Source organism: Paramacrobiotus metropolitanus, unplaced genomic scaffold (assembly GCF_019649055.1).
Source record: "Paramacrobiotus metropolitanus isolate TYO unplaced genomic scaffold, Prichtersi_v1.0 Parri_scaffold0000013, whole genome shotgun sequence".
NCBI lineage: Eukaryota > Metazoa > Tardigrada > Eutardigrada > Parachela > Macrobiotidae > Paramacrobiotus > Paramacrobiotus metropolitanus.
Genome location: NW_026570233.1, coordinates 1,685,572 through 1,708,887, shown reverse-complemented (window position 1 = coordinate 1,708,887; position 23,316 = coordinate 1,685,572). Strand labels below are relative to the sequence as shown.

At 41.4% G+C, this 23,316-nt stretch overlaps 7 protein-coding genes and 1 long non-coding RNA gene across 8 annotated transcripts; 2 read left to right on the top strand and 6 right to left on the bottom strand.

Annotated features, from left to right (window-relative positions):
- Window positions 1–300: 300 nt before the first annotated feature.
- LOC129584321 (uncharacterized) lies at window positions 301–2,202 on the bottom strand. Its single transcript, XM_055476468.1, has 4 exons — window positions 1,909–2,202; window positions 1,494–1,757; window positions 1,293–1,414; window positions 301–1,103 (listed from the first exon to the last, which is right to left on the bottom strand). Exons 1-4 carry the CDS (start codon window positions 2,112–2,114, stop codon window positions 430–432), a joined length of 1,266 nt encoding a protein of 421 aa, XP_055332443.1. The 5' UTR covers window positions 2,115–2,202; the 3' UTR covers window positions 301–429.
- Window positions 2,203–6,330: 4,128 nt separating this feature from the next.
- LOC129584247 (uncharacterized) lies at window positions 6,331–9,320 on the top strand. Its single transcript, XM_055476364.1, has 2 exons — window positions 6,331–7,186; window positions 7,723–9,320. Exons 1-2 carry the CDS (start codon window positions 6,547–6,549, stop codon window positions 8,346–8,348), a joined length of 1,266 nt encoding a protein of 421 aa, XP_055332339.1. The 5' UTR covers window positions 6,331–6,546; the 3' UTR covers window positions 8,349–9,320.
- A 563-nt stretch (window positions 9,321–9,883) lies between these two features.
- Window positions 9,884–11,374, bottom strand: LOC129584248 (uncharacterized). The gene is made up of 4 exons (XM_055476365.1): window positions 11,058–11,374; window positions 10,465–10,737; window positions 10,285–10,400; window positions 9,884–10,190 (listed from the first exon to the last, which is right to left on the bottom strand). The coding sequence occupies exons 1-4, from the start codon at window positions 11,318–11,320 to the stop codon at window positions 10,099–10,101; spliced, it is 744 nt and encodes a 247-aa protein (XP_055332340.1). The 5' UTR covers window positions 11,321–11,374; the 3' UTR covers window positions 9,884–10,098.
- A 901-nt stretch (window positions 11,375–12,275) lies between these two features.
- LOC129584286 (uncharacterized) lies at window positions 12,276–13,613 on the bottom strand. Its single transcript, XM_055476421.1, has 2 exons — window positions 13,363–13,613; window positions 12,276–12,928 (listed from the first exon to the last, which is right to left on the bottom strand). The coding sequence occupies exons 1-2, from the start codon at window positions 13,460–13,462 to the stop codon at window positions 12,459–12,461; spliced, it is 570 nt and encodes a 189-aa protein (XP_055332396.1). The 5' UTR covers window positions 13,463–13,613; the 3' UTR covers window positions 12,276–12,458.
- A 114-nt stretch (window positions 13,614–13,727) lies between these two features.
- On the bottom strand, window positions 13,728–14,834 carry LOC129584287 (twitchin-like). Its single transcript, XM_055476422.1, has 2 exons — window positions 14,674–14,834; window positions 13,728–14,283 (listed from the first exon to the last, which is right to left on the bottom strand). The coding sequence occupies exons 1-2, from the start codon at window positions 14,679–14,681 to the stop codon at window positions 13,974–13,976; spliced, it is 318 nt and encodes a 105-aa protein (XP_055332397.1). The 5' UTR covers window positions 14,682–14,834; the 3' UTR covers window positions 13,728–13,973.
- Window positions 14,835–16,001: 1,167 nt separating this feature from the next.
- On the bottom strand, window positions 16,002–17,696 carry LOC129584295 (inactive serine protease 45-like). Its single transcript, XM_055476431.1, has 5 exons — window positions 17,662–17,696; window positions 17,427–17,590; window positions 16,449–16,749; window positions 16,355–16,382; window positions 16,002–16,244 (listed from the first exon to the last, which is right to left on the bottom strand). The coding sequence occupies exons 2-5, from the start codon at window positions 17,518–17,520 to the stop codon at window positions 16,221–16,223; spliced, it is 447 nt and encodes a 148-aa protein (XP_055332406.1). The 5' UTR covers window positions 17,521–17,590; window positions 17,662–17,696; the 3' UTR covers window positions 16,002–16,220.
- Window positions 17,697–18,070: 374 nt separating this feature from the next.
- Window positions 18,071–19,205, bottom strand: LOC129584296 (uncharacterized). Its single transcript, XR_008689868.1, has 6 exons — window positions 19,179–19,205; window positions 18,894–19,119; window positions 18,666–18,820; window positions 18,514–18,577; window positions 18,360–18,443; window positions 18,071–18,154 (listed from the first exon to the last, which is right to left on the bottom strand). It is a non-coding gene; the product is annotated as an uncharacterized LOC129584296 (long non-coding RNA).
- A 1,569-nt stretch (window positions 19,206–20,774) lies between these two features.
- LOC129584364 (uncharacterized) lies at window positions 20,775–23,248 on the top strand. The gene is made up of 3 exons (XM_055476524.1): window positions 20,775–20,952; window positions 21,019–21,247; window positions 22,207–23,248. The coding sequence occupies exons 2-3, from the start codon at window positions 21,040–21,042 to the stop codon at window positions 23,040–23,042; spliced, it is 1,044 nt and encodes a 347-aa protein (XP_055332499.1). The 5' UTR covers window positions 20,775–20,952; window positions 21,019–21,039; the 3' UTR covers window positions 23,043–23,248.
- Window positions 23,249–23,316: the final 68 nt, after the last annotated feature.

Below are 23,316 nucleotides of genomic sequence, written 5' to 3'. Positions count from 1 at the left end.
TCACTAAGTTTTTGATTTAGCACTAAAACTGTGTTCACTCTTTTTCTAAAGCCAGCGAAAAATTACGTAAAATCAGAGTTTGTACTACGCTCAGTTCACAAGCCTTTAAAGTGTCCCATTGTGCCATGGTTCTATATTTCGAGAAGGGCTTTCGGTTAAAAAATTTCAAGCTTGACGGCAGTCTAGCCATTAGCCATTTACATTATTCTGTAGCAGATAAAATCAACGCGCTTCCTACTGTTTCAATATTGACTGTTATTCCGATTTTTGATAACGGGAAAAGCGCTTAATGTCTAAATTACATTGACCTATGCCTATACAGTCCGAATCCAATGAACAGTAATTCTTTTAATATTCCCGTGATGTAGTGAAAGTTATATTATTTTCATGCCTCCAAAACGGCGTAAAAACTCAAGTGGTTTTTTTACGCTATTCAGCATGCCGCCCACTTCTATAAAATCCACCAATGTAAGTCAAAAATTCTCGATACATAGTGATGCATGCCTTCGATCCGCCGGTGCGGAAGACCAAATCGGTAGATTCCGATGTACCCGGATCGACGCTGGAAATAGTCAGGTTGCCGCGCGAGCAGTCAACTTTGACCGGTTCGTAGTCGGACGCGCGTTTCTCGCGGGTTTTTCCCGATCTGGCTAAGATCCAGGAATGAAGATCGTTGAGGATAAGGCGGCAGTAGAGCGTGTTGTCACCGTCGAACACCATCACCAGGGAATCCACCAAATCCAAATCCGGTTCGGAAACATTGACATTTCCCCGACGGCAGGTGACGTTGAAGGGAGTCAATAAGTAGGAGGGAATTTCCACCACGGGCGGCTGCATCGTCGTATTGGTCTGCCACCAATTTTGTGTGGTCTGCCACCATGGCATGGCGGTTGTGTAGTTGCTCCACCAGCTCTGGGTGGTTTGCCACCACGGAATGGCGGTTGTATAGTTGCTCCACCAGCTCTGCGTGGTCTGCCACCACGGGGCGTAGGTTGTGTTGTAATTCCACCAACTGGGCGTGGTCTGCCACCACGGCTGCTCGGTTGGCCCGACGGTGGAATTTGTTGCTGTTGTAGTGTTATAATGGGATATGCCGTTTATGCCTATATTCACCCGGAAGAAAAAATGCATAATTATACCGAATTTTAACGTGAAGTACTGTTCTATAGCATTTGCGATATTACTGCTATTAATTTTTAATTCTGAAGTGTCGGAATTATGCAGCCAGTCCAAGATTTTTCCGGGCGCATTACTGTAAGCCGTAAGGTGTTTCCATTAAAATTTGTACTTACATTTATAAGCTGAGTTCAGGTCGTGATAAAATGCTTCAAGAGAATTATAATCGGATGCCCCACAAACGTTAATAATTGTACGCCAGTGAGTATCCAGCAAAATGCGCATTTCCTGGTAGAGTCTGTAAGCAGAAGTTATACGTTACAGTACGAATACGCACACAAGGAAATGGATGCAACGAAGCACTAATAACGCCTTACCGGCACTGGTAGTTCATCAGATTTTGGACGGTGCTCCAGTCATTCCCAGTCATTTGGTTCGTAACATTTACGACAATCTCGGTAAAAAGGTTCAGAAAGCCTAGCTTCTTGTTGCAAGTTATAAGACTGGTAACATATGAACCCAACAAAGGGGAATCACAGATTTCATAAACCGGAAGTGATGCTTCCAAACCGGCTTGTGATAGCGGCTGATCACAAGCTTGTGCGGACCACAAGCAGTACCGCAAAACGTTCTCGTTGTGCCTGTAATTATCTGGCGTTGATATAATATCATATATTATCGACACGTACAGTAAGAAAAATATTTTGTACTATAAATATTTAAAAAAAAATTCAGTATTAATACATGAATGTGTAATAATACTGCGTATGAAAACAGCTTTTTACGGCCTACCTGCATGTGCGATTAGCAACGGCCGCAACATTAAAACTGACATTGCCGGTTTGGAATGCGTTTGTCAGTGTTTGGTAATCGCTGGAATTGCTGTAAAACATTGCTGCGTCCATACATTGTCGCTCTAGGTCACTACAGCTGTTCTTCTTATCTCCACAGACTCCAGTTGCGACCAAGACAAAAGCGGCAAAGTAAACTATCCTCATTTTATGATCGATATATTAAATCCGAGGTAAAGCAGCAACGGTGCAGTGTCAAATCTGCAAGTTTTTGAATGAAACTACCTCCACGCTTAACCGGTTGTTTTATAAGGAAAACAAGAAAATATTGAAAAATGAAAGAAACTTCTTAATCACATTGTGATAAGATAAACGTCGGTTAATATTGGGCATTTATCATCAAACAATTCTGTGTTATTGTTTCAGATACACAAAGCCTGTACCGACGGCATTGTTCTTGTTTGGCTACTGTCGATCCTGATTACTTGCCATAACTCGAATTGGTAAGCCTGATATCTTAGGTAAATGTTTACTTCGTTTGTGGAATGTGGACGGGACAATAGCGTTTTCTGTACAATAGCAGATATCACTATGTAATTGCGTTTGACGGTAGTACTACCGTTACTGTTATTACTGTAAGCAGGAAGCCGATAACGGCTACTAGTTTAAATACCGTATTTGTTACAACCCCATCAAAATATTAAGTGCCTTGAAAAATTTTTTTATGTGTTAGGATGTTACCTTTCCGGTTTGAGATAAACTACCGGGTCGCGTTTTTCGGTGCAATCAGTCAAATACACTAGATTTGATGAACTTTAACTACTCTATCGTACCACAAAGTTTGCACTGCATGTATAACAGCGCAACACACGGCTTATAACTTTTTGGTGACTGATGCCATATTTTACGTTAGAGTGGTACTTTGGCAGATTTTCGAGCGCAAATAGTTTTTTTCGGTGGCTACCCACAGCAGGAGCAAAAAAAAAATCTGGAGCCACGGAAAATCTGTTTTGGGTGTGCGTGAAAGTGAACGTTTCTTCGGATCCGTCAATGACCATAATGCAGCCTGAACACTGGAGTACGGCACTGGCACCTTTCATTGCGTACAATTTATAGTACGGGCACTGATCACAAGAAAGGCGCCTTTGTTATGAGTGCGTCACGTCGTGTTTAATTACTCGAGAGGTTATCGGTTACTTATCGAGGTTTTGCTATTACAGTTGGGTTTAAGTTGCACTATGGCATCGTTACGCAGAGCGAAGTTCAATTATAGTGGGAATTCAATATAAATTCATTACATCGGCAAATTCGGTTAATATCGGATGCATTACCGGGCTACGCACAGAACGACGAGAAATTCTAGGATTATTAAGTAAATATAATTCCGTCTGCTACGGCGTACAACGGACCTATTCTAGTCAGTACAATTATCCAGCGGAAGTACCCTGCATGAACAGGCAAACCTGTGATGACGACATAACGGTGCGGAATAAATACGGTGCGGAATAATTACAAGTAACAACCACAAACCGATTCAGTGTCAACAGAACACGCCGTCCAGTTCAACAGAGGCTAAGATACGCAACGCAACACAACATGGCAGCAGTGCAGTTAACTGTTATGGGCTAGTTTCGTTCATTCTTGTACGTACAGAGTAGACTGAAGCATGTTATGCACAATGTTCTCCAAAACATACACAAAAAACATACATGCATAGACTGCATCGCCTATTTGGTACTGGTGTTGGGCATTTTGATTTTTAAAAAAAAAGAGGCTTTGACGACTGCAAAGACTTCTGTTATTAAAGGCCGCTAAAATAATAATTGTGCTTTAGGATGAATGAAATTGCAATACAATCGAGGTATTGCAATTTCATTCAGGTAAGCGCCGATTGGAGTCGGTAAGCGCCGATTTGTCCTTATTAGCAGCAGCCTTATCTCACGTGTGGCAATAAGGATTGTTCATGGTTCCGGAAAGGAGAACAACGCTTTGTGTTTCTAATCACGGAGTGCAGGCTACTTACGAAACATCTTTACGGAACCAGTACACTAGTAATCGTGCTCATGACCAGCAAAAAACCACGTTGATACGAAGTATACATATAGAGTATACGTTGATACGAAGCAGTCTCCTTTCGAATTTCACGTGCGAATGCAATTTCGTGCTAAGCTGAGAGGTCGCCTTCTAAAGTATCACTATAATATCAGACAGTATACACATAGCATACGACTATGACTATGCAGTTGTGTGCATGTAATGCCAGTCGTTGACCATAAAACAGATGTGAAGTTTACGTTTACACGAAACAGATAAATTGTTAAAAAGCTTTTCTTTTTTTAAGATTTCTTGCTTGAATAATTACGTTGTTCGATGGGCAGAAAATCTTTCTTAGGGAATATTCTGGTCTACGGAATCTCGCCACTGAATTATCCACGTGAAATGCTTTAACCAGCATTGTAATGTTCACAAGGCATGTAAGTGTCAAGAAAATTAGTTTACTTTTTGGGCATACTGTTTGTTCGGGTTGTACGGCTATAAAGTATCAGCCTATATCGCCGCTCATGTTTTCAAAACCATTTATGAACAGAATTATAATTATTCTATCATATGAGTATTTGTATTGAATCTGTACGACATAACAACGTTACGCTATAGCATTAAACCTATGCCAGCCATGGTATGCAGATATCTTGTCGGCGCAATAATCCGCGAAATCTTTGGATGGCCTCTTGCAGCCGACATTTTACAAATAGTTTAAACTTTCGTCGTTCCTAAATTTCAAGCGAATTGCACCGAATCGTCCTGATAAATGATATTAACAGAAGAAGAAAGTTATAACGCTTAATCACATAGTTTAAGTGATGATGCATTTAGCCCCAAACCTTTTTCTAACCAGTACATAGTCAGTTATTTTCTGAGAATAATTTAATGATCTCTTAATTCGATGTATTCGACGTACGGTAAATTCAGATGGAAGCCGTTTCGCATAGCGTTAGTGTGTAACAGTAGATATTAGATAGTGAAGGAACCCTTTAGGCGGAATGTTTGCGGAGCCGGTAGGACGCTGCATAATAATAAACTACAGTATATTGAAATATTGCGTGGCTACCATGAACTGTACATTTTGGAGTCTGTATGACAGTATGAGTAACTCATGCAAACCAGAAGCAGAATAAATAAAAAATTATGGGAAATTGTTTTAGTGCCCGCAGCAAAACAGAAAAGATATTAAGCATCTGTCGTTGGTTCAGCTTTATATAAGCATTAATTTGCCAATGCAAACTCTGTTTTATTATCTCTTTGGAAAAACAAGCCGTATATCTAACAAATTTTTTTCTCCCACAGTGCAATAATGCAATCGTTACCGATCATTATGTTATTATTTGTCTTCTTGTCGTTGACAACTTTTTGTTATGCACAGATGGAGATGGCGTTTAAGCGCTGCTATGACTATCCTGGATCGTGTGATAAGTTTGGCAATCCAGTGAATAATCGGACCAGCGATACCGAAAACGTTCCCCTGAGACCGCCTCCGTTAAAGAAGAAGACCTCAAGCCGTCCCAAAAAGTTATCCGGGACTAACAATTCAAACCGGACAGTCCACCAGCCACATAATCAACCGACCCTTAACTAAAAATTGAAAATGGGATCGCCGACTGCATACTCTGCCTTTGTTGGAGATAAAGATACGCTTTTGCGGCTACATTTTACTGTTGAAAAAGCTAAATTTATGCTGGTGAACATGTACGAATAAAAACTGTATCGGGAACACACTGTCTGTGAGTTAGCTATTCAGAACTCTTTAGAAGCAAAAGGTTTCGTGAAAAATTAAATTTTGTCGCTACTTGATAAAAACGAATTCGCATGGCAAAGGCCAGTCGCGGTATCAAGTCAATCACGGCGTCATTTTAAAGTAAGTAAGTACCTGCATAAAGCGTGCTCACGAATTACGTACAATAATAGTTGTTATTACACATTAATCTTTTAATTGCGAACAGCCCACACCAAGCCCAGTAGTATCCACCTAAACTAATGTTTAATCAAGTGATGCAGCGTGAGAATGATAGATGAACAACATCACTATCAGCACAGGCCATTTTGATGCGCGGCAGTCAGCAAGCGTAATGAAAGTTATTATGCAGTACTCTTAACGTCGTAACATCATTACAGAGTGCCAGCAATGAGCTCAAGATGCCGCTCATCTAACTACGTAGCTACGTATACGATGTTGTTTTCATCGTGTTTTCTTCATGCATCTTCCGAATCTACAGCAAAGCTGCTGTGGCTGCAGATCAGTTGTTTTTATAGATTTAGCATTATGAACAGTATCGCTAACAAAGTCGATATAACCCCCAGGTTATGCCGTCGTAGAGAGTGGCTAATGCCGCATTACATGCGCATCTTTGGGGAGTCGTATGGTTAGCATCGTTTACACCGCGCCAGTACCGTTTAGCCGGTACACAGTGTTTTCTGCTGAAATAACAATCAGTAATATGTACTTTAATGTTATTTTATCTGTTTCTCCGATGTCAGCGCACTTCAGCGAGTTGCTATAGGAATATTCACCTGATGGAATAAACCTCCAAGGACCTCCATGCTACTGTTTTCGGTTTAATGTAGTAGGTATACGTAACAGACGATGAGCGGGGTGTGGCAGATTGTCATAGTCATACCAATTGCTTTGGGTGCGGTATATGTCGCAATGTTTCACCTGATGTCTCTCGGTAACAGCAAATTCACATTTTTTGCTGCTGAATATCTTACGCCGAAAATCAACACATCACTCCAATATCTTGAACCCAAAGTCAATACATCACTTGAATATCCCACATCCGAAGTCAGTACAACACTCCAAAGCTCCACAGCGGAAACCAATACAGACAATCCTGTTCCTGATGTGCTGAAAACCGCCATCGTCTCCGAACAAGGCAACGAGTTCCCGGTGCATATTGTTCGGTTGTACAAGGATCCACCCAGTGCAGATTTTCATGGCCTCTGCTGGACACAGTGTCTGAGCATCGCTTCCGTCATTCTTTTTGTGAAACCTGCTAAGATCTACATCCATACCAATTATCCAGACTACTGGCCGTTCACTAATTGCTACATGATCACAAATTATTCTATGATAGAAATTATCTACACTCGTCAACGGTTTACTCTCAATGGGCGACGCCTTGATAATATCTTTCACGAAGCTGATGTAGTGAAATACAACGCGGTGTACGAATATGGTGGAATGGTTACCGATTTGGATGTTTTTTATCTTCCCAAAATCAACGGTACGTGCACTCAGCTTTCGCACCACCTAAAAACTGAAAAATTTAGCATGCATTGAAAAGCTAAAAAGGGCAGAATTCGCGCCCTTTTTATGCGCCTTAAGGTAAATAAACATGAAACGAACAAACACATCCAATTCCATGGCAGCGGTCCTGAACAAAGAAAGCGTTAAGAAGAAGCACATTCTTTTAACTTTACAGTGTACTAGATGGTCTTTAAATGCAATGCGTATATTTTAAAATGTTAATGTACCTAATTTGATCTGCGCCTTTTGTACCACTTAGGGCTTTTCTGAAATGCACAAAGCTCGTTTTTCCCGACTTACCGTATTTTTATTTTAGCTGCTTATGTTCTCCACTATTCAAAACAACGTAAGAATATATTATTGAGAATTACAAAAATCGGCGAGAACCATATAAATTATGACGGCCGAAAGTTTTGAAGCAACTGGTGAAAACTTTCATTCTTCCTAAATCCAAAGAATTTGCTTTATTATGGTACTTAAATTCAGCGCATTGCACTTCCGGTTCTTCCCTAGCTTTGGTGAAAGAATGGAGGGAGGGGAAATACGAATGCCTACTGTCCCGCGAGAACAGCGTAATGAACAGCGGATTCATCGCATGCCGGAAAAAACATCCGTACATTCGGGACATACTAATGCGCTACCGTTATGATTACCAAACCGATTGGCTGCACAATAGCGGCAGTGTTCCTTTTGAAATTTATAACAAGAATCCACTCTATCAAAAATATCTGTACGTGGATGCACAAATGTCCAACCATTCCAAAGACTATAGTGGACCGGTGCCGTACAACGAGATCCCGGCATGGCACTACTTCGATCATCATTGCGAAGGCAGTGAAAGCAGCACGCTGAATCAAGCTGTAAATTCTTCCTTCTGGGAGATGCTGCATTTCATACAAGGAGAATCCTGGAAAGTGTTCCAGTTTCCAACGACTACCTCGACGCAGTCAACGACGTCGACTCAAACAACGACGTCGACACAGGCAACGACATCGATACAGGCCACGACGTCGACAGAAACAACGACGTTGCTGACCACGAACCCGGTTGTAACAAGTACGATTCCGAATACAACCACGTCGGAGCCTAATACAACAACCGTCGCAGTGACGACATTGACGAACACTACAAAGGTGTAAAAAATCGAAAACTTCCAGATTATCTTAATAAAGGCAGTAACAACAAGCTTGTGTGATGATCCCGAGGTGTTTCTAAATATCGTTCGAAAAAACCTTTACTGGATTTTTTTTATTTTGTGATAGTACAGTAGCTGGATTTCTCATTACAGTGGGCAGTGGCCATCCTTTACTAAAATTTTCTGAAATGGTATGTTAACGAATAATAACGCGGAACGACGAAAGTAATGGAAAAGTAAGGCAGCCAAGTGGCACTGCAACCGTGTAACGATTACACATTTAGCTGGACTGAAAGTATCTTGTATCCACAGCTATCCAAAAAGTCACCTTTTTTACGCTCGAAAAGGCCGTAAGCACAATTTCCCGGAGCATCAACGCCTTTACATTTCAAAATTTTTTCAGTTGTTGTGCATTCGTAAATCTTCTGACGGAGAGGAAGCCGGGGCTTTTGGAGGGTACGATTCTGCTGAATTTCTAGAATTTCAACCGTCAAAGCCGGGTTTTGTAGCGACAGGAACCTACTCGTATATTCTATTTGATAAGGGTCGAAGCAACATTGAAATATGTATAGTTGTGAAGAAGTTAACGAACAAAATGGCCGTCTAATTTACCAAGGTGCCCTGGCTCAGTCTATTGTCTGATTGCCAATGTGTTAATTTTATTCGAAAAAACAATCTTTAGGACGTACAAAATTTATGTTAAGTAAACCTTACGTCAAGGTCTGATTTTATAGTAAATTGTTTTGGAAAACTAGGTGGAGTTTGAGGTTGTCCTGGAAACGAAAATTCGAGTTTCTTTATTTTAGAACAAAAATTCCTGTTATTTATAGAAGTACATTACTGTGTGTTACATTACAATTTTTGGAAGATAGGTTGTTCTTTGGTTTTTTACTGCTAAGAGCTATGACAATCTTGTGACCGTGTTCGGCCAGGAAACGAGAGAGCTCAGGCCACGCACATGAAATTCTCGTGAAATGGGCAAGTAGCAATTATGAAAACGAATTCCTTATGAACACTTGGAGTAATTTTCTAGATTAAACCCGTTTTTGATAGGCCAGTGTCTTAGCTACCTTTATCAACTAAACCGCCATTTTTGGATGCGCCAAGTCGCGCAACAAAAAATTATAGCAAAAATATGTAAAAAAATCAGGTAACAAACTTGCAACTTTTTCGAAAAATATCGAAACGTTCTAACTGTATAGCTCATTTGGCGCAAGTACTATGTCAACAAATTTTTTTGAATGAAAAACGATGTCATTCTCTAAATAAAACAGTTGGGAAATTGTTAACAGCTCTTACGGGAAGGAAATGCCGCAAAATTCTGAATTCTGCGAGATGGGATACGATAATTTTTTACACGATTATACGATTTTTTTTTATTTTTTTTTATTTTTTTTATACGATTTGGTTGGCCCCCTTGTCAACGAGCGTATCTCAATTTTTTAAAACAAATTTTGTTGTTTTTCAGTAGTCAATAAAATTCTCTATCGAACGAGTTTAAACTGTTAGCGATGTGGTTAACGGTTCGCGAGAAACAAGCCAGAAACGAAGACGGCCATTTTGTTCAGCCACCCGGTACAGGGTGGCATAAGGTACTGCCGTTGAAACTTAACCACTTTAACATATACTCGTAGTATGTGCCTATACAGTATTATACAGGCTCTATATTTCGAACTCGTATCGTAAAATTACGAGGAAGATTCCACGTCCAAAACGAAACGTTTTGATTGACGAATTCAAAGGATGGATGCAGTTCACAGTTTTGCTGAAGCACCTCCAATTAGCCGGAACAACTGCTGTACAGCAGTGGGCGGGGAAATGTGTAGCTGCGAGAAACCATCCACACCTGCAAATAGGACCCATATTTGCACACCACGTCAGATATGATTGTATCAACATTTATACAGAAAACACCACTTCGTTGACGTTTTAGAACTCACACTGAAGGACATTGTCAATGATCTGAAAATATTCCGGAATGACCCACGACGCTTCGTGCCCGCATTGCTCATAAATCACATCCGATGTCAAGTATCCACGCATTCTCAGCAAGATCCTACCAATCGAAATACGTTAACTATGCTGCGATACGCGAATATTTTCCGCAAACTGATTCGTACTGGCATTCCCAGTCCAACGCAGCTTGGGCGCCGGCCGTAAGGAAATCCGAAGTAAAATTGAGTGCGTGCATTTCCATGGAGAAATTGGTGGCTATGGCTAAGTAATCGAACTTCCGGTACAAACAAGTCACCTGGCTGTGAAAGTACAAGTAACGATTTTCTGACTGGCAGATTTCATTTACGAGCCGAACATTGACTACAAAAAGGGGATATCGTTCAGGAAAGCAGACAGAAGCTATTTCGAGATTGCAGCGCATTATCGGTTGATTGTATCTGCGAAAAAAAACAAGAGTAAGGTTACGCGGTGCCTGCAGGTGGTGGTGTCATAACTGGAATACTTTTTCTGCAACATCATTTTTTTTAAACCTACGACCTCTTTTTTTCTCCGCAATAGTTTACTGTAGAAATGCCTTGTCAACATATGCCATTAATTCTAAGAGTTCTAAAAGTTAGTGTTACTGTGGAAAATATCAAAATAAGGAAAAAGTTTGTAACAAGCATAATCGCATGAAACTAAAAAGACGGTTGCGCTTGTACCTAAAAAACTGAACTGTGATCAAGCACATACACTTCGGGTTATTTTGGATTATTACCTGCAGTACTGATCAACTCCCGCTGTCAGATTGAATTCAACACCTGAATTCGTTCCCATTGCCAGGCTTAGCGCCTGCAAATCCGTCGTTTCCGGCCACAAAGCATTGTGGAGCTGCCAGCAGCGTTGCTGCTGCTCGATACACTGTGGGCTAAGGTAGACACCGGGAGGTCCGTTGTTATCGGCTGCGATCCCAATAATCAAGAAACCAGCAATGTGTGGTAAAATATATACAAATATAGCGGACATTTTCACTAAAAGCATTTGGTATATGATGTTACAGGTTCGGAACCAGTCTCTGTATTAATCGTAAACGGTTGTCCTTTTATAGGAGTGACAAGACAACTGATTCGCTAAGCCGACTAACTGAAACAAAAGGGCGACGCCAATAACAAGCAGTAAAACTGATAATCAGGTCAGAGTAATTGTTCGGAATTCCCGTGCATAACTACTTGCAAGTAATGTCAGTATGAAATCCTGACATTTTGTTTGCTGATTAACACTGCTATCAGAAATGACGTAGTTATCGAGTTAATAAACGGTTAACATGTCTACAATATCTTATATCTCACATCCGGGAGTGTTAGCCTTGAACATCTGGTGTTTTCTATCGATTTTCGCTGTTTTCGCATCAGAAATGCTATCGTAGCAGTGTATTCGGATACGACACCACTAACAGCGAAATATGAAACATAAAAACTGAATTAATATCATGTAGCAGCCCTACTGTACATAACTTTACAATAAACAAGCGCACAGCCGCACAAACCTCCTGTGTTAATTCAAATTAAAAAATAAATACAGTATAAATATAAACTACACCATAAATATATACAGTAGATATATACATACAGTGCAAATACAGCATAAGTACAGTACCACCACAGAAAATATCATAAGTTTTGACAAAGTTATTCAGGGTCAGCGAATTCGTAGCACAGGTGGAATGAAATAAATCAAATAAAGTTGGGAAGAATGCTTTAATCAACACCGTGCTATTTTAATACCCGGACACTAAAGATCTTCTACCATTACCCCTAACCTGTTTATTAACCATTTAGCGGAAGTGTGTCGAATATAAAAAGCATCGACGCATTAAATGTGGATAAATTTGCGTGTTTACAGGCGAACGACATCGGAGACCACATTATACTGTAGCCGTAGCCAGTAGGAGCCGTTTTGCATACTGAAAGGTCAAATAGTGGCCAAAAGCTACGTGTACGTCTAGAGTTCTTTAATCAGAAATTCCCAAAGCATTCAAAAATAAAAAAAAACATATAAAACTCTAAACCCAAAATACTACTCGCATATGCGCCCAAACATTTTGTGAGTACACCACAGTTACCACAGAGCTGTCCAGTTTGTAACGGAAAATCCGTAAAAAATTTCGTTGTCCGTCGTCTCACAGTTTCCATGATTCCCAGAACTTCCTGACCATACCGCAGCTCAATCGGGGTTTATCCCGTCTAACCGTGGCATGCACGGGATCCTCCCAGCGCTGCTGGGCATTCACCGGTGTCGAGCTCCAGCGCGGTCCCAACTGCGTGCCATGTTTATCCACACACCAGCAGTCACCGTTATCGGCGCACTGTTTGGCCAGATAATCGCCGTTCTTGGTGCTGCACTGCGGGAGATATGCCGGTTTACGGTCGGTGAGGAGTATCTTGTACGCGCGGATTACGCATTCGCAACTGATCGAGTGGTTTACTGGTCCGAAGATGTTCACGCCCGTGGCACTATCCACACAAAATTCCAGTCCGTCGACCGCTACTTGATGTGGAGTGAGTTGGTTGGTGTCGGGGTCACAGTGGGGAATCCATTGAGCATCGGGTGGAGCTCCACGCTGGAGTAGTGTGCAATCGATAGAATTTCCTGTGTTTTTCCCAAAAAGCTGATATTTTGTGTCATATAAAACATAACATGTAAAGGCAAATATTTTTAAAATCTAGGAATACAACAGAAGGTTTAGAATGAATTACTTTCTAATAAAATGGATGTACCAAATCTTATTTTTACACATTAACTGATACCGGTACGGAAATAACGATGGGCAACGACCAAATATTACAAAATTAACGAGGTGGTTACAACGAAATAAAGTTCAACTTGGAGTGGCATCTGCGGCTTGTGTAATTGCAGTTATGTTACATAATTTTGAATTTTCTTTTGCAAAAATAAAAGTACTTAGATGTACGTACATAATACAAAGTTGCTGAATTTTTCGAAGGAAACCTTTTCTTAGAACAAAATGGATTTTATAGAAAGCAGTAATAATACTCGTATTATAGTTAATCGAATTGTCTTACGGATTGTATCGTTGTTGGAGTCCGGAATAACAACTTGTAACGGCAGCGCATACAACCCGCACAGATTCACCGCCACAACCACAATAAATTCCCACACCATTGTAACTCGATTTCTATCTCCGCCAGAAAAATATTAAACAGAATATTTTGATGATCCGCATTATCAACCATGGAAATTTGACTGTTATATATATGCGTGCGGCCACTCTTCTGCAGCTTAAAGTGTTTGGCACCGCTAAGCGGGTATTGTGGCTGGCGCTGCATCGCATTACCACGGCGTCTTGGCGCATGAATGCACCACATTCACTGCCGATTATACTTCAAGCCTGAATTACCCATCACCACCGCCAAGTCTCCAACAACAGTCTTAGCCGTTCGTTTAATTACTTGTCAGCAGAAAAATCAACCGTACTGCACCAGACAACAGCCGATGCCGGTATTGTCTCCGGCTACCTTAATACCGCTGATCGTTACAGCATGCCAAATTTATCTTTACGAAATGCATTACGTGAAAGTCACATAAGCAGCGCGTGTTACCGCATAGAAAAACATTTACACGTACAAATGACTGCGAGAGAAAATTAGTCAGAGAGTAGTCTGTGGTTTTTTTATTAGCCCAAGAACGAGTTAACGGTGGCGCTGCTTTCGCCGGCATCATTCCTGGTCTTCACTTCATACTTGGTGGTGTTGCTCTTTTTCTGCGTGTCGGAGACGTTGAGGCTGGCGTAATACGCGTTGCCGCTCTCCTTCTTGAAGACCAGTTTGTACCGACCGCCGTCTTGAACCTGGGCGTCATTGACCAGCCAGGCGATCTGCGGCTCCGAGTCAGAGGTCAAACGGCATTCAATCAGCAAATTCTTCCCGTCAGCAGCCTCGTTCATGGTAGGCTTCTGGGTCCATTTCGGCGAGTAGCGCATTCCGCTACAATGCAAACGATCTCTATAGTAAAAATACGATAAAAATGCTCCAAATTCTCTGCGATATCTCCGTTTACCAAGATTTAATAAATATTTTAGCGCAGTAAAAGGAACACGGTTTTCTAATACTTCGGCACGGTTTAGGTATTTCAATAAACGAGCACTTTTTTTTATTCCAATTCCAGAATCACAATAACGACCATCTAAAAAGAATTTAAAATATTTACAATAATAACAAATTTAATTTATTTTTTATTTCCAGATTGGTCGCACAAAATGTTTTTAGTAATTTCTACCTGCAGAAAATCCCTGAAAAATTTTAAAATAAATTCTGGCAACCTTGGAAATTAAAACTGTAACACATACTAACAGAGCAAACCGATGAGGTACTTACGAGGCCATTGTGATAAGCTGTAATTAACTGCTAAAGCTCCGACAGCAAAAAAGCAAAGCGCGGATAATAACTAAGATCACGACTGGATTTTTTGCACAATGGGGCGAAACGGTTGCAACTTGCTCTATTAGCCTTAACCAAAATGTTGCAAGTTGTTTTTATGAAAACGGCTCCCATTCTGCCGACTGTGAGATGATGTTCTTGTTTTTCTATGACTAATAAGTCGTGGGCATGTCTGGTCTGTCTGTGTCCTAATCGAGTCATAGCAGCAGCTGTTAATAAGTGTTGGGGTAGAATTATTTTGGTTTTTGCTTATTGATTGATGGGATGTGCGGTCATTTGCCCGTTGCTCATTAAAGATGCCGCTGCTTAGCAAGCGCAAGTGTCGGCGATGAGAATCCGCTGATGATTGTTTTGCCGGCGGTTTGGTGTACGTTTTCACTTTCCTTCGATGGAAATACGAACAGTAATTATGGCTTTATGAATCATGTCGGCATATTCCCAGCTTATATCGATGTAAGCATGAGAAGTGTATACGCACTGCATGACGCGTACGTCTATATGCATGCTCAAGGCCAGAAATACAATAATTCTGTAGCTTGACTGTGCGCATGTACGAATAAATTCAACTTGGTCATGGCTTTAATTTGAAAGGGGAAAAATTCCCATAGTTTGTACAATCCAAAATATTTAAAAGCACGTTGTAACCCGGCTTAAATGGTTCATTAATAAACCACAGAAACTATGAATTTTGAGTGAGAAGTGAGTTGTACATACTAATAATCATCGGGAGCAAATTTGTCGTTCTTCTGTAAAACATACGTATACAGTACCATTGCCCTGCTCTAGGAGTACGAGAGGAATGAATGAACCTGAATGAATGAAATTAAGAGAGGGATTTTGATTCATTACTCTCGCACTACTAGAGTCGAACAACGGCAATGACAATACATGTAAGATGGACTGTACATGTAAGATTCGTGTAAGATGGACTGTGTGGGCGTACACACAATCAATTGTACAAACTAGCACCACAACACCATAACGTCACAGAGATACGTACGAGCCAATTTGACCAAACCAATTAACCAATTAGACCAATTTGACAAAAAATAATTTCTAACCACATTTTATATCTGTACTACGTTTGGGCCTTTGGGGTATATAGGGGGGCAAAAGTAGGCATTTTCCACCGTTCCCCTGTACTGCTGCCGTCACCCGCCTGGGGCTTGACGTTGTGGCTGAACATGGCGCTTACGTACTGCGCCAGATTTAACCACTGCCGTAACGTCACACTCCAGGCGGGTGACGGCAGCAGTACAGGGGAACGGTGGAAGACGCTTAGTTTTGCCCGTTATATACTGTATCTACCGCGCCGGATTTAACCATATGTATTTCCGTAACGTCACACTCCAGCCGGGTGACGGCAACAGTGCCGTGAATTGGTTCGACTAAAATGGTTTTCCCCCTATGTTAACTATCCGAACATTATTGAACCAATCCATTCAAGAGCAAACGAAACTTTAGCAAACTGCTGTGGATACGGATCAGCGATGCTGCAGGAGCTGGGCCTGTGAAGATAAAACGGTTTCAGAGGGAAGTTTTAAGAATGCATTCTTTGTACTAACAGCCGTGCACTGGATAACCCGACAAGCTGCGATCGATAGTTGTTACGGCATACCAGCGGCGCTCCGTCGTCCATGAAGCAACTGCAACGTTTGCGCTTTATCATCAGCACCACTATGAAAGTCTCCGTTAAGGGTGCGTAGAATGACCTTTCTTTGTGGCCGTTTTCTGCACAAATTACGCTGCGGCGCATGCCAGGGATTTCCACGTTATCCACGCCCATACACTTGTTGGGAGCGGCTATCTTCAAATCCGCTTGCTTTAGTAATGCCGTTCCATATATATTCGTTTGTGGTTGTTCCGATAAACCCCATCCAGTAAGATAGCACGTGGTGTTGATCGGTGGGTCGATTACAGAAGGCAGACAAACTGGCATCACGTGGTCGTTGAAAAATCTTTTCCACAAACGGAAATTCGTCCATATACAATCATAACGTTCACCTGTGGCACCTTTTGTACCAAAGAAAAAAAGTGGCTCGTTTTTTCTCTTCTTGTAGACACAGTAGACTTCTGTATACAGGCTGCAAACACCCTGTAGACCTATCGGTAGACCGTAGTCATCTGGTTTCTTAGGATGTATACAGGATGTAAGTATACACGGTGTCTACAGGTTGTCTACAGATGTCTATAGTGACTACAAGGAGCAAAAAAATGTTCCAGTTTTTTTCTTTGGTACGAAATGTTCCATATATATAACGTTACAACTCAAATTTTTATAGTTGCTTGCAGCAAATTATTATTTTTATTGTGGTGTATTGCTGTTTTTTATCAAAACAAAAATAATATGAAAAAAAACAAAAACAAAAATAATATGAACATCAGTAAAAGGCGAGCGGCATCTCTTTCCTCTCCCTTTAGTACCGTTTATCTCTTTCTCCGGCTGAATCGCTGCCGTGTGTGAGCGCACACGTGACACATTGCATTCAGCCATTTCAGATCTAAACCGGTTTCTCGGCTGCAGCAGATTACGCAACTGATGTTACTGATCCAGTGTACAGATGAGATCGCCTGTGCCGCCTGTGAAAAGGCTGAATCAAAAGCCTCACGTGTGCGTTCACACACTGCAGCGATGCAGCCGGAGAAAGAGATAAACGGTACTGAAGGGAGGGGAAAGAGATGCCGCTTGCCTGGTACCGATTTAGTTTTAACAAGGCAGAAATCGTCCGGTCGAAAGTCTGAGTCACCCGTAGGAAATCGTTCCAATCGGTCCACATAGTACATGGCGACATTTGGCTCGCGTGACTGCGAAAGGTCATGTTCGCCGACCACAGCGCTCACTAAAGCATCCAGCCTGTTATTAAAAACTTGAAAGTAATTCTATTTGCGGTTAACTTTTCAAGCGTTTAATGATAGTTTTATTACGGCCAGTATTGTTGGAGGATGTCACAGCAGGTTGCAAAAGTTGCAAATATAAATACATTTTTGAGGGTCATTTCCCAAAAAATTGGTCTTTTAAGCTTACCATACATGTTTGGTTGGTACGCATTATATGTACATAGCTTTCAAAATTAATATTGTCTGGCAGTTTGTGGAATATACGCGCATTGTCCAGCCGCATTTGCAAGCCTTTATACTACAGTAATTTAATGGGAAACTTACAACGGACCCAGCGCACAGCAAGTGCGTGTGGAATGCAACGAAGGCCACTTGCCACGGCCAACTGTGTGGTCGTGCCTAAAATAAAACAAGTACGAACACTGGGCTGTAGTTAGCATGCGCGCGCACATACATCGATGCCTCCCAAAATCCTGGTATCTTTATTGCTTAGCCACGGCGAAGAAGCAGGAGTTCCACAACCAGATGGACACTGTTCGTCTAAAGCGTCGTGACAGTCGACGTTGCCAACAGTCCGATTCTGATGACGATCATGGCATTGTTAATTATTAACTTATTATGCACTGGTTTTTTAAAGTAACAACTTGCTTCCCCAAACTGCTGCACGTGATCCACTTGTCACGTGTGATAATAAAAACGCAATATTTTAAAGTGATAACGTCATGTGATCGGGTAACTAGAATCCCGCACCAGAACAAAGAAGCACGAAGCAAATGATTTTTTACCGTTGCACATAATTTCTTCTTTGAAACAGACATCTTGCTCTGGAGTGCCGATGCAACAGCCATCCCTGACATCGCAATCAGAAACTATAAAAGATGTCAGCGTAAAATAAGCCCCCCCCCCACTCCCGGCAGCAAAACGTGGATCGCTGCTAACCTTTTAATCGGAGTCTGAAACCTTGAGCGGTAGTTGGTTGAGCTTTTGTAATAAACCTAATCGTCTGTAAAGCGAAAATGCGACTAGGTATGTCGGAACGTTGTTAACACCGGTCTAGTTTTGTGAATATGCAGCGACGCCTGAATACATACCACTATTCCTCCAACTCGTAGGCCCGTTGGACCGTGCTTCCTATGGAACTAAAATCTCTGTAGTCGTCATTTGTAGTATATTCGCTGATTCCCATTTCATCGGCCTCATAATAATTATTCGGGTCCATTACAATATCGAACGCCTCAGCGTGGATCTGCAAATGTAAAAACTTTCCAAATGACTCGAGCTGCTATACCTTATTTTGTCAGCAATCCGCAGTCTTGTACATAGAGCGATTTGCCAGGTAGCGTATTCATGTCAATCTCCCAAGTACAATACGTTGGAGCCGGATAGGGTCCAGGAAATCGTGGTGATTCGATTAACAGTTCCCGGGTCTCACTGGTGACGTTGAGTTTCAATTTTGGGCAAATGTAGCGAGGCTTCTCGGTTGTTGTGGTTACGGGCGGAGATGGCGGCAATGTGGTGCCCTCAAAGTCCAACCGGAAACCTTGGCTTTTGTGCGAGCAGGTTTAGGCAATTTTCTGCTGTTTATGCAGCTTAGTGTTACTTACTACTGGCTGAACGAATTTGTACCTAACAAGGACAACAAAAAAACGTCGAAAATGTTTTAATGCAGAAGGACGCTTAGGCTTCTACAAATCTACTTACAAAACTCCACAATCACTTCGTCACTTCCGATAACAACGGGTGGAAAAGGGTTGCGCGGGTGGCCACAAAACGTCCCTGATAACTGTGGTGGTGTACGATTTGACGAGCGGCTTTGTACAAATAAGCTTACATTGTGACGCCTTGTACGTACATGCAAACCCCGAAGTTGCTCTCCGCAATTTCATCCACGGGAAAAATGGTCACGTAATCGTAGCTTATGCACGACGGCGATGTTTGTAGCTCGAAACGGTCCCGAAAACTCAGCTTGATTTTCTGAACGAACCATTTAAAAAAAATTGTTTGTTAAACGATTTATCTTATTTGTGCACTATATTCTCGTTTATGTGGAAAAATGAGTACTGCTGATTTTAAGGCCAGAAGTCCTACGAGTAGATAAGTTTAACTACGGTAAATAAGTGCAAAAAATATGCTTAACATGCTTGCATAAGTTAGGATTGTTTTGTAAAAAATCACGGTAACCATCATTCCACTGCACTTGCCTTTCGATCAGGGACTTTTATTGTCCATCGGCATTTGGCGTTAGCCGGGTAGCTGAAATTAGGAAAGTAACTGTAATACGGGGATTCAATGCGTCCAGCGCTGGCGTTGATTACTGCAGGAACTTTACAGCCATCTGTATGGGTAACGTTCAGTAAAAAAACAGAACAAATACATAAAAATTATTAGGGAGCATCAACGACGGCTTGGTACATGCAACAGTTCATATCGTACGAGTACCTTGTCCCTGAACGGAGTAGACAAAATGAAAGAAAACTAAGAAAGTTGGTAGAATATCCATGTTTCGCCGATTTTGCCTGTTAAGTAAACTCCTGAAAAGTGCAAGCGCTTCGACAACGCGGCTTTGTTCCAATGCTTAATATACATATGCACAGGAAGCAGTGTAATTTTATTCTGCAAAGCAAAATTACCTGTATCTTGAAATTGTTATCTCCGCTATGTTTCTTCTGAGCACACATTTTGATAATCTAGTGATTGTCACAATAGCGTAACAAAAGTGACCGATAGATTGTAGATGATTAAAGACGACCGGCATGTTATGCAATACTGTCCGGGCATGTACTGTAATATTTTGAACCCCGGCACAACGTAGACGAGTATCGTACAACGCGACACGTCCGGATTCACACTAATGAAAATGAATAAGAAATTTTGATTATAGGGCTGCTGCCTAATAAAAGAATGCGCCTACGTATATACAGATACGTACGGTGTATACAGACAGATTGCAACAAATGTTAAAACTGAGAATGATTCCGATTCTTTCTGCAACGGGCAGAAGGGATCATCTTTTAGGAAAATTAATTAATATTTGCAGTTTAACGGTAACGCACACGCTAATTACAGTAATAGAAATCCATGGAAACATCTTGATGATGACTTGTTTAGCGTTGTGTGTTCAGTCTCGAAAATCAGGTTGTATCCATGACTACGTGGTGCCGGCATTAAACTAATTATTCTAATCTAGTAACAAACTAACATTAAATTTTATTAGTACGAATTAGGCTTTTGGGCGTTCGTAAAATGCTTATGAAAAAGTTTTGATCTCGCTTTGCGCAGTTGCGCCATTTCATAGTTCGTATAATGAAGCAAATGATCCATTTCCTCAAGATACTTGGGTTGCGGTCCTAAACAACGAAGCAGAATCATAATAATTACGTAATTCATATTGCGTTTGTTGCCATCCACAGATGCATCTATTCTGTCCTTTTAATCTTTTGGTAGCGACCGCACAGAATACTGTACATGCACGTATGGAATCCAGTTACTCTGAAACCGCGGAATCTCTCAGCAGTAAGACACAACACTCCAGAATTCGGCTATCGATCTCCAGAGATGGTATACTGGCTGCAAAGGCACATTGTAATGATTGCTCTTATCGCGGCTACGCATCCCCGTTTTGTTATTGGATGTAGTGTGTCGCGGGATACCAGTCCTCGTGAACTATCTCCAAGTAAGATCAGACAGCAGTGTGTCACTGTGACGTATTTACTGAGCGCTAATACTTTCAGTTTATTAGCAGCTCAGGCGCTGCGCCTTAGCAGACTAAAACATCAACAACGCAACTGCGTATGTACATTAACTACGCCAGTTGCCAGGTACAACATTCGTTCAACACAACATCTTTACATTGGCATTCACGAGAATCCTTTACTATACACTACAGTCACCTCGGCGCTTCTCGCCTAACTTTGTTAAAATATAACTTAAGTTAACGCGGCGCTCACATCACATGTACACATATACTTACAATATGCAGCGCTAACTATTTTTCCCGTGTTACCATTTTGGCATGTAAATTACCTATTGCATGTAAATTACCTATTACTTGATCGCTCTAACATTTTATTTATCCGTCATAAATTATTATTTGATGATTTCATTTTTATATTGTGATATAGGGGGAAAAGTAAACGTGTTTCCCCGTTTCCCTGTACTGCTGCCGTCACCCGCTTGGAGTGTGACGTTATGGCTAAACATGGTTTTTGTACCGATTTAATCATATGTATTGCCGTAACATCACTATCCAGGCGGGGACGGCAGCAGTACAGGGAAACGGTGGAGCACATCTGCTTTTCCCCCTATATATAGTTTTCAGTTTATATTTTATTTTGCTGTTTTTAGATTCATTAATGTTTTCAATGTTCCTATTTTGTCCGACTTGGCTTTTATTTGCTTAATATGCCTAAGCCAGAGTAGGCGTCTAATTAACGAATTATCTGATTCTACCTCCATCGGGTACATGCACAAAGCATACTCTAACAAAGCTAATCCGCTTTCATTGATCCACTGTTTAAGGCAAAACTTCTGTTTTTTTAATACACCTTGCAGTATTGACTTTGTGTTTGTGCAATTCCGCGACCGAGTACGCCTTAAGTAGATATTTGCAAATTGACTGCTTCTTGACTGCAGTTGAACGAATGGAAATGGCCGTTTACGAAGCCGAGCAGAACATACGAGACGATGTCATTATCCTTCCCGTCGAGACCGCACTGCTAACTAAGTCTGGCCCTCTTCGCCGCCGCAACACTGTCAAAGCCGCAATTGGTTCTACCGCAAACTTTGCCTGCTCACCGCAAGCACAGGTGGTTGCTGGGAACAGTATACATCCTATTGCGGCAAAAGTCTTCTGGCGCCATAAAAACATACTGATTGGGACCGATATTGCGGCTCCTCGACAGGAGGAAGGCTCCTTTTATTACAGCCACGCCAAGACTGGAAGTTGGAATTATTTATTTATTCATAATATAACTGCCGATAGCGCCGGGACCGTGGAATGTGTTCAATACTGCCAAAATGGTGACCCTTCTGAGCTGTGTGTAATGCAACAATACTTGCTCCAACCAAAGCTAGGAGCACGCGATTTATTTATCATCCCTATGAAGAATTTGACCAACGTTTTTTGGAGGTACACCATGACCTGTACGGCCCGTTTTAACTGCAGTATTACTGGCACTGGACCGCATTTTATCTGGAAAATTAACCGGCATTTCGTCTATGTCCCTGCAGACCACTACCTGAACTCGATAGTAGATCGCCAAAGCGTACTGCGCGGTCTAGCTGCAGGAAACGTTACAGGCAGCTACTCGGAATCGTGGGACAAAGAGCAATACTGCCAGATGAACTTATGGGTAGAAATGCGTAATACTTATAGTTATCCGCCCGCGCGGATTGAATGCTGGTTCCGAGTGGACCCGCAAGCTGAAGAATGGTTTGTTCAACACGCATACGTACATTTTGTGCAATGAAAGTTAAATTATGCATAAACTGCTTGCCGATTAAGGAGTTGTATTTGTATTGCTGGCGTGGTTTAAACTTGAAACAACTCTGCCGCCAATTATCGATCACAGTACTCGTTTTGTTGCATAAGATAGCGATCCTCACAAGTTAGCCCTCAAAGTTTTTCTACGGGATACCGGCATGCAAGCGTGCGGTTTGGAAAATTAAAGCTCAAAATTTTGTTTTTACGAGTAAATACATGCAAGCAAATTCCGGACACTTACGCTCATTATAGCCGCCAAA